Source organism: Cygnus olor, chromosome 4 (assembly GCF_009769625.2).
Source record: "Cygnus olor isolate bCygOlo1 chromosome 4, bCygOlo1.pri.v2, whole genome shotgun sequence".
NCBI classification, from domain to species: Eukaryota; Metazoa; Chordata; class Aves; order Anseriformes; family Anatidae; genus Cygnus; species Cygnus olor.
The window spans coordinates 65,550,226-65,569,073 of NC_049172.1; the positions used below are offsets into that span (position 1 = coordinate 65,550,226).

Sequence of the window (18,848 nt, forward strand, 5' to 3'; positions counted from 1 at the left end):
CACCGTAAGGAGGCCTCAGTCTAACTAAGACTTAAGCTCAGAATTTTGTTTCAGGTCATTGTAGTCATAGGTTAAGTAACAATCAAGAGCAAAAACTCTTCCAGACATAAATAGCCAAGTCTTTCTTGCTGTTCGTTCCCTTTGCTCTTGAGGGGAAAATAATAATAAAAAAAAATTGACCTGCAAAATCATTTCACTGAGTGGCCAGCTCAGAGAAATTGTCTGGTTAGTTAGCAGTTGGATCTTACACTCTCTTTTCCTCTTCAGTCTCTTCTTACGCATACTTGGCAGTTGTAGCACCTCCATTGGGAAGGCATTCTTTTATGCTTTTAACTGGAGAGTTGTGCCTTGCTTGTGTTGTGCTGACTGTATGCTCCTCAATTACAAGTTTGAAATGCTAATTCATATATGGGAAAGCTAACCATTTTCTCGCTAAAACTAAAGCTAACCTTTTTGTTGAATGAAAACAGTTCCTTATTTTGCTTCTTCCCCATTTGTTTCTTCTTTCACTCACCTTTAAATTAATTACTATTACTGCTTCTCTTACCAGTGTCAGTAAGCCGTTGTCTGCTGCTTGTACAAGAAAATCAAATAATTGTGGTTCCTGCTTCCCTGGAGTCTGGGGATTTTCTGTGTTTGTGCCAGGCCTTGCAATAAAAGTTACCAAAAAAACATGAGTAAACTTAGGCTGTATGTCAGAAGAGATTCTGGAACTTACCTTTTACTGGGCAAACAGAATCTAGCTTTATCATACAGTAGGGCATAATAAATGAATAAATGGTATAATGCACTTATCTGTGATAGTGAGAGACTGAAGTTCCTTCCAGCCTCTTTACAGATCTCCTTTCTGGTTGCTTGGTGCTCCACAAGGATGCTTATTCTCATCTTTTCTTCAACTACTTACCCATACAAGAAAGTAATACGTTTCTGGTATAGGATAAGAAGTTTACAGTGGTTTACAGAGTTTATAGTAGCTATAAGGCTTGAAAAAAACTTAGTTACCCATTACTGGTCAGAAATTTCCAGTATTCTGTTTTGCTTAAGTTCCCTACAACAAGACGCAAGCCAACTGCTTCCTGTGTTCAGGTCACGTAATTTTATAGTAATTTTCATAGCTTCAAAATTAAAAGCTACTGTTAAGTACAAAGGGCCAGTAACTATCTTGGCAGTCTGTACTCCAATTTGGTTTGAAATTAAGCTCTTCCTAGGGGGCTTGAGGAGCTTCATTACAACTTAAACTCAGAAAGACTGGGTTAACCAGCCCTCCTATATCTAGTGTGTCTCAAGAGGATGTGTATGCACTCTGAGCTTTCCTAAGAGCCATTAGTGTGCATCTGAAGTTAATTGGCTTTCTGGTTTGAGAACAGTTATCTACGTTTATTTATGGAGTTATATCTATTTGTAAAAGAGAAGCTTTATAAGCATTAAAACAATACATTCTAATGTGTTGGTTATGAAGTAAACTTCAGTCAGTAAAGATGATGACTATTTTGTGCCCAGGAATGGGTGTCATACAATTAGATCTTCTACATGTGAACTTTCTGTAAGAGTAGTAGTATTTTCATGGGTGTTAAATTCAGTATAAAATATGTAGAATTAGAACAGTTTAGGAGAGGCATTCCTCTTTGACACCCCATATGTATATGCACAGGAAAAAGTTTTAACCTGAGCAGAGGCTTGAAGAGAATTGACTGATTAGTAGAGATTAATATTTGTAAATTCATTTTAAATGAGGCTTTCATGCTTTGTTTTATTGACTTCTGATAACATTTAAATGTATTGTTTTAACTCGCTGTTACCCAACAAAGTTTGAGTTGTGTTCTGAGATACGGGTTTCTCCAACGTTTTGCATAAGTAATGGACTTGAAAATACTAATGTAGACCACAGGGTAATAGTGGATGAGTATGTTTTGTGTCACATTAACTTGAATTATATACATGCTGTGCAAATATACATCTTGGAATACCTTCTATTCATAAGAACGTATGAGAATCTTGTTGAGTTTCCTCCCTCGTACCTTCTTTAGTAGCATACCTTCTTTAGCAGAGCACTTCTTCAGGATTATAGCGTGTTTTGCGGCAGGAATTTGGTGATAGATCCTGGAGAAGTTATTCAAAATTGAATTATATTTATATACTTAGCCTTAAGATTTAGCTTAAAAGAAAATAAAAATGGGGGCGGAGGGTTGGGGGACACTGAGGTACAATCCTTTTTCTTCCAAGTAAATGCTCTTACCACTTAGCTCTGGAGTAGTGGGTAAGTATGCACTGTGGTCCAGTTAATGGTCTATAACTAATAACACTGAAACTCTTATCAATAAATGTTATATGGACTCTGATCTAGTAGTTGTGCCTAAGAATGCTTATACTGCTGAGTCCTTGACATAGATAAAGGAACTTGTGGGTTCTGTTGGGATCATTACCAAATTTCTGAGGTCTGAACATGCCAACAGTGCCTGTAAGGCTAGGAAATTTGACTGGCAAAGGCACGTAAGTGTTTATGGTTCTTGCGACTGAATTGGCGTGTTAGATTTGGTGAGGTGCTGTGTTTGACTGGAGTACTGTGATGCCAGTATCTAACTGCTGTAGGAAGGGCGAGTGGAAGAGGAAGGGAGGAGGGGTACCTTACATACGTTGGTTCTGAGAATAGTGTATGGGGTAACCTGCTGTAAACCACTACGGAGGTTCACAGGAGAGACAGGTGGAAAAGCACAGAGTCATCAATATACAAAGCAAAGTACTCCTTTGTAAAAGGGATAGTAATCGTGGGGCTATCTGAGAAAGGATTGGTCCAGATAGTTCTGATAAGTGCAGATCATGGCAGATGATGAAAACAGCTACAGAGACTCTAGGCTCTAACTTTCTGATTAATGAGACGTAATTTGTTGAGATTTTGAAAGATGAAAGTGTCTGGTAGGAGAGGGACCCTAAAAAGATGGAGTTCACAGTGTTGGTTTAAAAGTCACGATGAAAAAATAAGGTATGAAGTAAGCCAAAAAGGTAAAGGTTTGGTCTTCCTCTAAGTCCTAGAAGTAAATCAGGCACAGAAGAATTTCTGAAGAGGGATTTTTCTGAGACGCACAGTGCACAAGCTTGGAAAACTACGAAATGGTAATGACAAAAAGGTCCTGTAATGCTTTTTTGGTCATTGTTTGAATTATTTATGAAAAGACAATTGACCAAGCAAAAGAGAAATACAGATTATGAATTACACTGGCTTTGCTAGTCGTGGGAATATTCAGCTAAATATCCCAATGAGCAGCAACTAATTTGAAAACAACCTAGAAGAATACTTGTTTGAGAACACACAGAAGATAGAAAATGCAGAAAAGGCAAGCACATTTCCATCTTTTGTAAGAAGGAAAATGGAACAAGGGTATTGTCAATGACTCTTAAGTTACCTGAATAAATGTTTTAACCAGTAAATGGCACGGATGCACCATTAAGTGTAGAAGTTAAGTATTGGCTTGACAAAAAGAGATTGTGCACTCAAAGTAACTGTCACTGGCTTACTGTTATTTTGAAAGTATTTCTAGTGGACAAGGGAGATCATTAATTTTGTGGTCTGGGGAGTAAAAAACATGTTTATGAAGATCCCTGATGATATCAAACTTGGAAAGCCTACAGTTATACTGGAAGACAGGATTAGAATCAAAAGGCTGTTGAAATGGAGAAATGATCTGGAAAATAAAACGCAATCCAGCATGGACACATGAAAACTTCTGAAGAAAAAATAATCCTTTTCACAAACACAGCATGAGGAGTGACAGGCAAGGATATGATGCGAAACAGAAAAGCACCGTCAAGTGTATTATAAGCTGAGCGTAAATCAGCAATGACACAGTTTGCAGAAGACAGCAGCAACATTGTGATCTATAAATAGGAATGCCCTTCTGTAAGAGGGGAAGTAATTGCTCCTCTGTAGCTGGAACTAGCAAGCCCTCTGCTGGAGTCCCGTGCTCGGTTTTGATTACCTTCTTTCAAGCAAGATATCCTGAAGAGAGCAACACAAAGATCGCTGCTGCTAAAAACAGGGTGAAGGAACCGAGGTGGTTGTATCTCAAAGAGAAACTTGAAAGAGTACCCAGTAGTCTTGCAGAAGCCGTTCTCACAGTCACAGAAGAAAAGGCAAAAGCTGTGCTTGTCCTGTAAGCTCTGGCAGACAGAGGAGGTGGATGTGATGGCCTTAAAGCACGGCAAGGGAGATTGCAGGACAGGAATTTTAACAAGAAAATGAGCTCCCTGTAAGGCTTAGTTGTTTTCAGGGAAGCAGTATGAATTCTCTCTTGAAGAGACTTAGAGTGTAGGCAAATATCTGTTAGGCATAGTGCATTGTAGTTTGTTTCTGGCTTTGTGCAAAGAGTAGAGACTAGATGACCTCCTGGCTTCCCTTACAGGTGTGTTTTCAGCGAAATTCCAAAATGAGGTGACTGCCAGATAGGCTTTAAGGATATAAAGTTTAGATCCTTTGACTAGCTTCTAGAGCCAGATGTGTATTCCCTGAGTATCTGCTGCGCTAAAATTTGGATCTGATCATTTAGAATAGGACTCAGTGTGTTCATTGCTGCTGTGACTTCTAAATTGTGTGTTTGTGTTCTCCCTAATTGTAAGGGGTTGCAGAGCAGCTTCAAGGAAACTTCCACTTCAGGATTTTTTTCTGTACAGTTACTTACAGACTTCAATTTTTCTGTTGTTGGTTATGAAACTGACAGTCATAACACCTCAAATAATGCTCAGATACTAATGAGGCTTTAGTGTTTGTTGTGTTCAGATTCTGCAATGCTCTTGTCACTGCCTTGATCCTTGTCAGCATGCATTCTGAAACAGCAGAAATGTTTAATGCTGGTGTTGTCAAATCAGTATCTAAAGAAAGTGGTGTCGGTCTTGAGGTGTTTAGATGAGAGTTGGAAAGAAAGGAATTTTAAATTTGGGTAGCAAAGTTTTGCCAAAAAACTGGAGAAAATAGTGGAAAAGCTTAAGCCTTTTTTTTTGTGTATTGATTTTTGTTGTCCTCATTATTGAAGCAATTTAAATAATCTCAATTGTCCAATTTTGGCACTGTGGAAACGAGGGAAATCTAGGGTCTGCTATTTTAGAGTTCAGTCTAGTGATCAAGTGTCAATTCCGTGTACAAATTGAAAACATTTTGTATATAGTGAGCTGTATTATGTTGATTAAAGCTACTGAAAAGATAATTTTCTTTAATGCGCTGTTTTCATGTTTGGTATCTGTGCTTTTAAAATAATGCAAGCATTACAAATGGTAACATAGCTTAGATTCTTCTAAAAAAAAAAAAAAAAGAAAATGCCATAGATATCTTGCAGAACTCTGCAGAAATAGTTAACTTGTTTCAGAGTCTACCCCTTTAACATGCTGTATATGTTCATATAACTTAGTATACATATTTACATATATGAAAGTCTTAAACACAGGACATTTCATGAGCTTGGATTTCACAGTTGTTCAAATCTTCATTGCATAGAAGTCTTAAAGAGTGGTGAAAAATAGAATAAACTTAGGGTTGTGCTTTTGCATTGATAAATACAAACATTTGTTTACTTTGTGAAGTAGATGAATAAAACTGCAGGGAAGGATGCAAAAATAGAACTCAAAGGCACACAGTGTTTATGTTTAGATTTGTAACAGCGGGTTGAATTATATTTGTTTACTTTTACATAAGTATTTATGGAAAAGTAAAAATCTAGCTAAGGAAATCTTAGCTACCTGTCCTTTCCCTCTTCTTTTACATTGGTTTCTCAAAAAGAACTTGAGTTCCTTAGCAGCAATGTTTCTGTACTTGAGCAAAACATTTTATTTACGTGGAGCCAAACGCTGAGATTTGGGGTTAGAATTGCTGTTTTACTAACTGCAATTACAGCCTTTAACCAGAAATATGGAAACAGAATTAAATGTACACGGTGCTTGGAAAGGACATAGTTTTATCAGACAAAAGTCAAGTGTGTTCCGTCTCACCTTGGTCTCAGTCTTGCTATTTGATTTGGAAAGACACTATATGTGCTGTTTCCTCCATCCATGAAGAGATGGAGGAAGCAATTTCATGTAGAGAGTTGGCACTGTAGGAGAGAAATACCTGTTGAGGTAAAGGAGTGAGAATTTTGACAGTTGTTTAAGGCTGCAAGAAACAAAGATAGAAGGGACTGAAAAATCTATCTTGTATAGAGGGGAAGAAAAAACAACTAGCAGTATGATGGACAAAACGATCTAGCAAAGCTTCTCTTTTTAAAAGCCATGAAGCTTAAAGTGCCATTGAAGAGTACGAGAAGGCAGCTTGCCTTTGTTTCAAGGGCTTGAGCCAGATGGTCCTTTAAACCAATCCGCAGCTCTGAGATCAGGTTTTGATATACAAAAAAAAAGAAAGAAAGAAAAACAAAGCCTGGAAGAGTGGAACAGCAAAAAGATTGGCAGAAAGGCAGGTGTGGGTGGGCAGAGGGATTATTTGATGCTTTGCATAAATTTTGCTTGAAGACTAAAGTTCTTGTCCATGCAACTTTTCTAGCTAGCAGCTGACTAATCTGCCATGTGAACTTGCCAGGGGGCTTTGTCCCTAACTACAGGGAAGAACTTGCGATGGATGCAAGGAAATAAACAAAAATTATTGCCTCTTCTCATACAAAATTAAATGTTAGTTCAATATTTTTTTTCTGTTTCTTAACTAACATTTCCCCTACATTTCCCCTCCTACAGGCTATTGATAAGATTTAAGTTGTTAAGCAAATCCGAAGCCAGTTCTTGGGGGAGAAGAAAATGTGTTTCATACTCATAAATGCAAAGAAATTTGAGAAGTTGCAAAATAAAACATTTTTTATCTGTTGTTTATTCCTGGCAGAAAAATAACAAATTCCTAATGAACTACTTGTATGAGCAGTCAAGCTCTTACCTGAGGAGAAATATTTTAGGAAATAAAGAAGAAAAAGGGGGGGGAGATGTATTTGGGGATTTGTGGTTGTCTTTTAAATTTGCAACATGAACTTCCCTTTTAAAGTATTTGTATGCATGAGGAGAGGGAAGGGGGGGAATCCCCAACCCACATCCCCTGGGGTTTTTCCTACACTTCGTTCCTTACCATTTCCATCTGTACGTCCATCGTTCGTGTAACCCCACCTTGTACTGCAGGTGTGATAGAACCAGGTCTGTGGGTGGACCATCGTAGCATTGGGTCATCTTCCTCGAATTCTAGTTTCATACTTTTAGACCTAGGCTTTCTCGGCTTTGGTAGTCACTGTAGTGACACTGTAGGTAGTCATACACCTAAATGCCCCTGTCAGAGGTATCCTAAAAAGGTGAGTGTAGTGTCCTGTAGGGAGAAGAGTTTCATTCCATCAGTGTCAGCATGCCAACAGCGCCACTTGAATGTGCTGCTTATCAGGCTGCCTGGTGGTCACCGCTGAAAAATTCGGCGTTAGATACCTCAGTTGCTTCCTGTAGTGGATATGGAACAAATTGTGCAAGTAAAACAAGTAGCATAATAAAATGCTTCTCCTGGGATTCGTTCTGGTAGGCCCAGCTCGGCCGACAGAAGTGGTAACCGTGCCAGAGTGGCTTGCCCTTCTCGCCAGGTGGACGTAAGGTGGTGTGCTGCTGCGTGCTCGCAGGGCAGCTTCCTCGCCTGAGGAATTAGTTACTGCTCTCTGTGGCGGTCCTGCAAAGAAAGCAGCAGTACACTAAAGCTGTGCAGAACAGTAATCTTCCTCAGCTGCCTTATTTCAAGCACATATGTGAGTGGGAGAGGTGAGGAAAAACCGCATCTGCTATAGGAAACGCCATTGATGGGGCAGGAAACAATCTTTCACTTCTCTGCCTGTTTTCCCCTTTATTCACTTGTATCCTTAGCACAACACTCAATTGCTATTCCACCACAATGCTAGTGATCAAATATCCTGCTTAAAACGGTCATCATCCACTAAAATTAATAAAATCTCTCTTTCATGTTAGCTGCTTTAGCCTGGCTAGGTTAGGGTTGTTTCACTGTAATCAGATCTTTGAAACAGCACGTAGCTGAAAAAAACAAAACTGTTACTTGCCTTTATTGCTTTAGAAAGTAAATGTTGGATGTTTGCAATGAATAATAATTTTTTGTATACGAGAGGTTTAATTTGAAATTTTAGATGAGAGACCTTAGTGGATAGCCCTGCTGTTGTATGAAGTTCTTAGGTTTATTTGAGACAGACACAAAATGATGTTGGAAGGAACAAAAGTGAGCTAGTAGCCAATGAAAGGCATATAAATACTGGTTAAAGTTTTGAGGGTATTTTTCTTGTCTTTCAAACTCTTGCATAAATGATAGCAAACATTAAAATGATTTTGTTCTGCTGTTGGCTTAACTCTGTACGGGGAAGGGGACAGAAACAAATACAGGCAATGAAAGAAAAGGATTGAAGTTTGAGTTTCCACATGTAACTGTGCAATTCTGACCTCATTACTGCAAATGAGTAGAAGGTTGTGGCCAAAATTAACCAGGATTCAGAGGCAAGAGAAGCTTGCATAACTATAACATAGAGTAGTTTGGGGAATTCCGAAGTCCTCAAGTGATTTTACGTGTCCTTAACCAGAGGCTCTAAGCAAAGCCTCAGTTAGCCCATGTCTAGCTGTAACACACAGGTAACCCACCCATCAGTCTTCTCTCAGAGCTGCAGCAAGACCAGGAGTGAAGCAGTCGCTGCAGTTGGTTTGGCCTTGTTGTCTTTGAGCTCTGGGTAAGAAAAGTAAAATAACTATGACCAGTTTTAGAGAGGAAAGACTGCAACTTGCAGTTTGTAATACTAGTAAAGTTTGAGAATAACAGCTGTTTAGATGGGTAGCTGGAAAACTTAAAACATTTCATAAAGCACTGGAGGTGTATGTGTGAGAAGGAGGCATACGTTGAAAATGCAGTTTGAACAGAACGCCAAATTGGTATTTCGTATTTACTAGTTAAGGGTGCTTCAGATCACAGAAACGGTCGTGATGACAGATGAGCAATTGTAGTAAACATCTCGGCAACTGTAGGGAAAAATGGTGTTCTTCAGTGATCATACGGAGTAGACAGCAGCTCCTGCCCCCTGTCCCCTCCCAAACAAAAAGGATTTGGTATTGGCTTTCTTTTTGTCTATGGCTTAATTTCCTCAAATCTTTTCTCTGGAGCTGGGGTTTGAGCTTTTGGATGGTGGTTCCAAAAGGAGAGCGTCGCGATAGGAAACCAGCATGGGGAATTTTGATATTCCTTATAGAAGAACTTCATGGGGAGAAAAGAAAGTTACATCTGGCAGGCACTTCTGAATACAGCACTCTTGAGTTGCTCGTTTGGTTTGAGAGGGACTTCTGTCTATTAAAAATGTGTAAGTTCAGGTTCTGTAGGTTCGTAGTTCTGCGGTAGCTTAAAGGGGAGCAAAAGGAGGCTCATTGGTTTTCCGTGCTTCAGTGTTCTCGGGTTTACGGAGGAGGAGGCTGGATAGAGAGAGACTGTGTTGAAACTCCTTTGTCAACACTTTATAGTAGCTAGTAGCAGTGTAGTTTGTATGAATTGTTCCACCTAGCATCTATAGGGGATGCTACAAGCTGGCATAACCTATTGAAGGTCATTGGGGTTACCGCAGATGCAGTCATAAAACCAGGAGCATGACTTCAGTATTTTAGCTATGTCCATTAATTTCACAAGGAAAAGGATCTGGTAAACTTAAATTAGCGTTAAAATACAGCATGGGGAGACTACTTAGGCAGAAAAATGTAGATTAAAATAGATAAAAATGTGAGATTAAAGTGTAAATAATTGTAAATAAAAACGTGAGCAGATTGAGACAATGTTTTAACAAAAATATAGATTATCAACTAGTTTTTCCTCATGTTGACACATTAATTCTCTAGATGAAATTTTTCTTATTGCTCATGGTAATGGTACTGCTAATTCATCCTTCCAGAATTTAAGCATTAAGTTTTGCTGCTTTCTGTTTACTTTCTTCTCTGTGTTGTTTTACACTGAACTATTTATCATGTTGGCTAATGCTGTTTCATTATGTCACTGTAATTTTCACCTCTTGGGTACCTGTGTGTTCTCACTAAGACCATAAAGTGTAGAGCTGGAAATCACGTTTTTGTTCTGGGTTTGTACAACTCTGTATCGGTACAGTACGAGCCCTTGAGTGGGATTCATACTAGCAGTAATAGTTCAGGTAATGGCTGTAGCCTGACAGTCCTTTCCCATTAGTGTTAGAAATTGAACAGTGTGACCTATACTACCTAGCAAATTGGTTGTAACACCAGAGTTCCCTCCTTTACGTGTAAGTATATTATTTATGGCATAACGAAGCATGATTATTGTCTAAACCGTTTCCTATATTGAATACTGATCTGCAGAGAATGAGTGGCAGCCAGGAAAAGCAATGCTGGTGGGAAAAGGCGCTCTATTCTCCCCTTTTTCCTGCATCGCAGTGTGAAGGTAAGAAGCTGTGCATGTTCAAACTAACTTGCTCTTGCACCCATGCTAGAATTTGTTAGTGATCTTCGTTATGGATTTGAATTGTTGCAGATGAATTAGAAATGTAATTTGTATTAAAAATAAATAAGTAAGTTTTCATAGTAATCTGAGAGAGAGCTGGGATTTCTAGATGAGAGAGATTTGTCATCTCTGGCACGCTTCTAAATAGTTCTTGAACAAAAGTGCTTTTAAAATGGTCTTACCATTTTTGCAAGTTCACTCAATTCCAGAGCTTGGCTTTGCACAGGATGTTAACCTCTGACTCTGAAAATTGCATTGCATTTTTGAGTATCTTTCAACCCGTGTCATGCTTTTTAGGCGGCTAATTTTACCAGAATGTGAAAATATGATAACTATGTTTCCTGGGTTCGCATAAACACCACGCCAGCTATTCAGTGAACGTGTGGAATTTCTCTCAAGCCGGGAAGCAGGGGGATCTGCCTCTTGGCCACTCCTTTCCAGTGACAGTCTGGGAGTCTTTCTGTCCCGTCTTGGTAGGCAGGCTGCTCGTAAGCAAAAGCAGGTGTGCTTCCAGCACTCTCTGTTGCCTCCCAAGAATTTGTAGCATCTGACAGCTGGCCCAAGGCCAGTTTTTTCTGTGGACACAGGCAAGAATCCAGAGCTTTTTTTTTTCTTCTGGATTTTGCTGCGTAACAACTTATCTTTTCGGGGGAGAAGGCAAGAAGGTAAACAAAAGCGTTCTGCATGCTGAATTGATGGATATCTGGTGGCTTCTGTTTGGCAGAGGCTCAGTGCAAGAAGCTTTTGATCAGAGACCTGGTTCTGTAATAATATGGAAGCAGATTAGCAAGTAGCTGCTACTGAATTATTTTTAAAGTGCAGCCAACTTCGTGAGTGCCCTCACTTTGATGTTCAAGACAGCGGAGGTTAATTTCAAAACTATCTTTGCTTACTGAACTCCCAGCCATAGAGATATTTGCTCTGTGAAAGGGGTTATTCCTACAGGACTTTGATTTGCCTCCTGGGCCTCCCATACTAGAAAAATATTTGGTAACTTGAAGGAGTAAAGTTATTTGGTGTTCTCTGAAAGTTTGTTTTCCACGTCGGGAATTGCAGAGAGATCATTGGTGTAATAGCAAATGCAGTGACTCGCAACCCTGAGTATGTATTTTATGCAGAGTAATCCTTTAATTTCTTCAAGTGACTTGTGTAATCTTTTTGCTGACATCTACTGGTGATTTTGCAAACTATCTAGTGTTTCACCACCTTATTTCAGCAGGGGAAGACAATATATATAGTGTAAAATACTGTGTCCAGAACTTGTCCAGAAACAAGTCCAGAACTTGTTTAATACAGTCACAGAATTTCTGTGAGGTTGAGTAATTCCAGGATTTCATCTTTTAGACAAAGTTGACCAGAGTTAATGTTGTTCTTCCATAAATCTTCAGTTTTCTGTATGGATAGTTTTATATATGGACATTGCATGTGATCCATATATATTGATACAATATATGTCATTATGTATGGAAGTTTACTCTGGTAAATACAAACTACAGCCATTTACATCAAATGTTCGTTCGGTTTTGAGTTTCAATCGGTATCAGGCTGCACTTAGTGTAAATTTCAAGCATACTTCTCTAGGTGCATTTATTCTGGCTAAATGTAAATAACGGTGTTCCTCAAATCTGTTTTTTCTTCCTCTTTTCCTCACGCACTGTAAGAATGTTATACAAATGCCAAGGGAGAGAATGGTGTAGGAGAATTTGCAGATGTAAAGGAAATATCCAATGATGATGAACATCTTTTAGATTTTAATATGGTAAGTTTGTCATTGCTTTGGGGGAGGTATTTTCTATTTTATAAGGGTGTGCCACTATGTCTTTCTGTGCAGAGTTCTCAGTCTGATCTCAAGTGAAATTCCTACAAAAACCTTCAAAAGCTTTTCTACCCTTACTTTGTTTTTTAATCTCCTCTGTGTCTTGAGCTTTCTTCTGAAAACTCTACAGAGTGCTGAGCGTTGTACTTGTAATAATTCAGCATATTCAGTTTCCTTTGGGAACACTTGGCTTTTGTGAGTTGGGTGTTAAACGTATGAGTCTTTTTCCTCGACTTCAAATTTCGCCAACCATAGGGCTGGCTGATGTACACTATGAAGCCAGAAAGGACCAGTAATTAAAGGACTAAACACAATGTATGCTGAATTCTGTCCTCCTTACAAGCAAAAATTGATGTATTTAAGTCATTTTTGCTGTAGGGAAAATCTTCATGTATACGTGCGCTTACTGATGTACTTTCCAACTGATGTGCTTTCAAACTTGATAGTGATGATAGCAGTTAAATTTAATACTGTGACATGCTTGCTGTAACTTCACTGATTCAGATGAAAATATACAGGCTTTGCTTGAAATACAATTGGATTTGTGCTGTTTTCTTGATATTTGATACTTACTAACAAAATTTGGAGACAGCATTTACAGCAATTTTGTGTTTAAAAAAAAAAGTGGCAATGACACATTGAGTTCACTTTCAATTTTCTTGCTGTTTTGTGCAAGTCCTAAAGTTAAAGGGCCCTGAAATACTAATGCCCTACAATTAAAAAATAAAATGAAAATCTAACCTTTTTTTTCCTGCTGTTTTGTAATCCCTCGTACATAATGGACAAGAGGAGATAAGTAATGGAAAGAGGATAATTTGCCCTTAATTGTGCCATTTCTCTTGACCATGTAGAAGACGATACAATTTACCAGCCTAGAAAAAAGCAGGCATGTTTTTATTGTTCCCCATCAACACTGTCAGTTTAAATCCTTAGGTTTCTTCTGTTTATGAAGCAAGATGTGCAGATGATATAGATGCTGAGGCAAAACCAAATGGCTTCAGGAAGAAGATCTACTCCAGTGATAGCTCCAGCTCTGAAGACACAGCTTCAGAAGGTGGAAGTGAATGGGCTGATCCGTGTGAGGAGGAGCTTTTTTCTCGAACTCAACTCTGAAAACTGCAGAGTAGAACAGATGATTTAAAAGTAACATGAGATGGAAAACTATCCTTCCTGAGGGTCTGTAGCTCTAAAACAACAACTTGAGTTTCCTCTTCAGTTAATGGATTCAGATGTGTATTTATCTTTCTCTTCTTGCTTATTTTATAGATGGGGACACAGCTGTCCTGTTGAAGATTTTTTTTCACCCCCAAACTGTTAAATTCTTGGCTATTTGAACTAGACTAGATTGTGTTGTCAAATCAAGAATGGATGTGCATGTGCTTGTCTTAGTAGTACCACTGCTTCTTTGCATCTTAATTGCAGTTATTTTCATTCGTAACTGTAGCCCTACCACTATTACTATCTTCTTAGCATCGCAGTGTCTACAACTACTTCTGCTATTCAGAGACTTTAGCTTTTGGCACATTAGGCTTTGTTCTTTAAGAACTGGGAGATAAATACTTAACACTGTAATCTATCAGTGCCTTTCTGAATGCAGGAGAAAAGCATGAATGACTTGTCCAGTCTTCATTCAGTAAATCTCATAACTTTGAAGTAGGAACAACAGGGTTGTGCTTTAGAGACTTACAGAAACTGTGTTTTCTATCCTATGATTCCCCCTCTCCCCCCCTCCCGCAAACCAACACTGAGGATACCATGGTTTGTATTTTTGCTAACTGGAGAAGCCAAGGATTTTTTGTAGGTATGGAGGCAATGTGGATTTTTTTTTCTTTTTTCTTTTTTTGTCCTTTTTAGCAACTTGCCGATGTAGGGCAGGACTTTAAAAAAGAAGTAACACCAAAAATAATAAACCACTGGGGTGATGTGTGGATTGTTGTGAATTCTGTAACAAGTAATGAGAATGTTGTCTTGTTGCAAATGATGGCATTTGTGTAACCTGCAAAAGCATCCTTTACTGAATTTGAGCCTGAACGACTGAAACTATCTAAAATGCTCAGAGTATTCGATGTTTTAAATGCAAAGGGTCAGTGCTTCACTTGAAAGAAATCCTGTGGCTGCTGCAGTTAGCTGCTGTTGTGGCTGTAATTTAGTAAATCTCGTAGTTCATTTTGTGTTTCTGAGAGAATGTGTGGGGCAAGCTATGTGTGTGGTGGGTGGGGGTCGGGAAAGTGATGACTTCAAACATACATGTGTGATTGCAGTAGTGATTGTTGCTTTATGTGACTTGCTTTTAAATTTTATTTTGTTAACTTAGAAAGTCAATACATTGTCAAGTTGCATCTGTACAAGACTATCAACTCCTTGTGCTTTTAACACATTATGCAAAACGTATAAGCCAGGAGGAGCAATATTTGCAAAACTAAACGTTCTAAGTTTTTACCAACTCATAGTTTAAAAAACAACAAACAACTAATTATACAGTAGCAGCATGTCTATAACATCAGGAAGTGCAGAAAGTCCAATACTGACTTGAAAAGCTTAACCATTAATTTTGACAGGCAATAAACCTCATGAGAACTAGAGCTGTTTGAAATGTGAGCTGAACTGGCTTTGAAATATGTTCTGTGCGAGAAGGGTTTTTTTGAATAACTGGGTTTGGTTGCCTTTATTCAAACAATAGTTTAAGAATTGAAATACATGGTTAGAAAATCATGCCATTCTTTGTGCAACATTTTTGTTGAGATCCTTACCTAAAATTGGCTTGGTTTGTCCTTACCCAGGGACTTTCTTTTTTGGTCCTCCTATTAAACTATGCTTTAGGGTTTGTATTCATACGACGAGTCTTTTGACACTTTACAGTTTCTTTTCTTAATTTATTTGCAGACTTTGGATAGATTTTTATATATTTTACTTTCTTCTGGAGCTTCCTTGAGAGGTTGTTTAGCACCTGCACTGAGAACTAGTTAACTGTAACATGAAAGTAAAAAAGAACTTTACACGTAAATTCTTCAAATCACTACATTGAAGAACGGAAAAGAACTTCATTCAAGAACAAGAAATGACCAAATGGACATATTTCAAACACAAACTTCAGCTCAGTTAATTTTGGCTAGAGCTGCTTTTTTGGTAAGAAAGGGCTCAAAAAGAACAAAGGTGTTGCTTATAGTTACATTGGGGCATGTAATAATTCCAGCACCTTTGGGGAAAATAAAATCGTATTTTGAGCTTGGGCAATAACAAATTGTCTTTACTTGTTTTCATAGTTTAATGGCTAAAGCTCTAAAGCTTTCAGTGAGAGTTGAAGTGTGGTTTTTAGTTTTTCTGTATGGATAGAAACACAAAACAACAACAAAAGCATTAAAGATTGGCATACGCTGAACCGCACTGTGGTATGAAGCGCATTGCATATCCATAGCACTGAAGTATCAGTTTTCCATTCCTGGGCTGAAATTTGTTTCTACTTTTTGCTTCAAGTGGTTGTATTGTTCTGATTTCACGTACACCAGAGTAACTGATTTTGTTTTCTTGTGGAGTTACTTAACACCAAATAAAAAATATAAAAGGACAATTGGACGCTGTGTGTGTGTCTTCATTTTCTTTGGCTGCTGTATATAATTTAGATACAACATGCCAGTTAGGAATTAAACTTTCTGAATAGATAGCTTGAGGTATCTAATCTGGGAGTCCTTCTCATTGTAGTATTTTTTCCTGTTTTGTATTGAAAAAAGCATAAAAAAAAATACTGCATATGTATTTTTTTTTGGGGGGGGGTGGGCGCTAGGCTGATACTCAGCTTGGTGGAAACAAGCATTGTCTTTGTAAGACATATTGTGTCTTTGTAAGTTTACAGCTGTAGTGACGTGAGCTTCTGCGTAGAATGTTCTGACTCCCCAGAATTAGAAGTGAAGTGAGAGCAATACATACATACATATTTGAGAAAATACGGGGAAATAGTTGCTCTGTAAGGAGCTTGGGTGAATACTTTCATTCACAGATATGTACCAAGCTTTGCCTTTTTTAAACTTCACAGAATTTTCATACTCATCTTGATAACAAATTATTTTGAATTCTTTTAAATAGTACGGCAAAAGGAGTTTCATTGTGTTCATAGATGCTTGATAAAAGAGTTAAATATGATCAGCAAGGCCTTTCACTTTTTGTATCTAAATTAGCATCAACTCCACCTATCTTAAGGAATTAGTTTCCAGTATAAACCCTGTTTCTATCACGCAAAAAACACTGAATATTCTAGGCAGCAGTTGCTGCTGTCTGTGGCAGGGCAGGCTTTAAATGCAGAAGCCGTGCCTGCAGGGGAGCGCAGGTGCTGTCCACAGTGAAGATGCATGGAAAGGTCCTGCGCTTCCCGGAGAGCAGGTCTTGCCAGGATTCCTCGTCAGTAACTCATTGTTTTCCTGCTAGCAGCTGCATATTTAAATATTGCCAATGAATTCATCGTCTACCCTTCACGTTTAGCATCTCAATTTTGTCTTATGCCCCATGAAACAAGCAGCAACAAAACTGTTAGGTTTTGGGCAAATGAAACTTACCTGATAGCTGTAGCTTCATACAATAAGATCCCTTTTCCAGTGTTCAAGTTGCTCTCAATACGTATGTCAATAGGCAGGCGCTTATAAACTTTTGAGCTACCTATAGGCTGAATATGATCATAATGGGACTTAAAGGAAAGACAAAGCTGGCAGAGTTGGCTGCGGGGCAGTAGGCTGTGGAGATAAGTGAGTGGCAAAACTTTGGTTCCCCTGCCCTACTTCATCATTCCCTCCCTATAGCATCACCTACAAAGAACACACTGTGGACATGGACTGAGAGGAGAGACTTCTACCTGACAGCTTTCTTGCAGGAAAAGTGTTTCTGGAAGACCTGTACCTCTTGCTGTAATTTGTTTGCTACCGTAGAACCCAGTAAATCCTAGACCATGAGGAGGTGTGAAAGCTGTAGTTAAGTCTCTTTAATTGTCACCATGCAGCAGGGTCGCTTTTATTTACATTAGCAATGTCTATGTAATATTGCTACAATTCATATTCACATAAAGGTTTTAGGAATCATCATAATTGTTAATGAAGAAGGTTTCACTGCCCATCATTTCTGCGTAGACATTTTTCTCACTACAAGGAAGCAGAGACCCAGTGACATGTAGCTGCTTCCCTTACTGCGCAGAATTGAGTATTCTCAAATTCTTATTTTCTTCTTTCTTCTATACTCAATCTAAACAAATAAGCATGTTAAAAAGTATAGATGATTATGTTTTCATTTCATCTCAGTGTTTTTTTCTTATCGTAGACAAGGAAACGCTCTAGCAAATGGCATTACAGTACTGTCGGGGTACTGAGAGCAAATACATAAGCACTGGAATAGACTGCCTAAAAAATTGACACTACCTCCCCCATTAGAGATTTTTAGGAACAGATTAGACAAATGTGTCAGAAATTATTTAGGTATGTATGCATACATCTTGCCTTAGGGGAAAAAGGAGGAACAAACTGAACTCTCGAGCTCTGTGAATCCTCTTTCCATACAGGAACAGCTTATATCCAGAAGGGCTTTTAAATTGATTCATAGTTTAAAGAAGGAAAAAAAAAACACAATAGATTGCCTATGTGACCTTAAATCTTGTGCAATTTTTCCTTTATTCATCCCAGTAGCTTGCGTTTGAAAAAATTACAATGTTTGAGTGGTTAAAACCCATCTTCCAAGGAATAATTTGCCTCATAATCCCTACTATGGTAGGCTACCCTGATCCCTTCCACATGCAGGACAGAAATTGGTACTGAATGTTTCCTTTATTGGTATTGCATGTTTCTTTTTCACTCCTAATACTCATCAGTAGGATTTTACTCTTTCTCTCTTATATTTTTTTACGTTCTGTAACTTCTAATTTTTGTACTGATGTTTGGCTTTTAATTGTCTTCGCTTTAAGATGGGATTTTAGCCCTTACTCTATTGATTCTGGAACCTTTATCTATTTGACAACAAAGTCATCTTCTCATTCATGCTGTTAAAATATTTTTTCTTCCCTTTTCCCTACAATCCTATTCAAGACAGAAATATCAAGTCTTTTGAAGCACTACAGTTCCATAGAGAATATTAATTGGATCTGTTATCTGCCCAAGCTGAGTATTACTTTATTGCATTCAACATTACTAGCTCTAGACAACAACTGATTTTAGTTCGGTACTCGCTTTTTTCCTAGCAAGTTCCAATAGAAAGCTACCGTACGCTGGGTGCAATGCCTTTTGTGTTACAGAATTGATCTATTTGCTTTTGGAAACACAATTTAAATTGTGTTGAGATACTAATACAAGAAGCAGTATTTTTAGTATGTATAGTCTTACTCTTCACACCTTTTTACTCATTTTGTCTTTCCTAAATAGCTTGTAGACAACGATAGAAACATTCTGGTCACATACATATGGCTTCAGTAGTATCAATTCAAAAGTGCTGCAAAGTCTCACAGTACCTTCTCCTAGTTTTATTTTTCTTGTTGTCTCATAGATGGAAGCTTTGAACCATAAAAGTCTGTTT

The 18,848-nt window shown here is 38.2% G+C and overlaps 1 protein-coding gene across 3 annotated transcripts in view; it reads left to right on the forward strand.

The window, feature by feature from the left end:
* The window catches only part of KIAA0232 (KIAA0232 ortholog), a 67,427-nt gene extending 51,551 nt beyond the window's left edge, over positions 1-15,876 (forward strand). For all 3 annotated transcript variants that reach the window (XM_040555619.1, XM_040555620.1, XM_040555621.1), the window contains 3 exons: positions 10,351-10,432; positions 12,154-12,251; positions 13,242-15,876. In XM_040555619.1, the coding sequence (XP_040411553.1) occupies positions 10,351-10,432; positions 12,154-12,251; positions 13,242-13,421 (360 nt within the window). In that variant the 3' untranslated portion in view covers positions 13,422-15,876. The remainder of the gene's footprint in view (positions 1-10,350; positions 10,433-12,153; positions 12,252-13,241) is intronic.
* Positions 15,877-18,848: the final 2,972 nt, after the last annotated feature.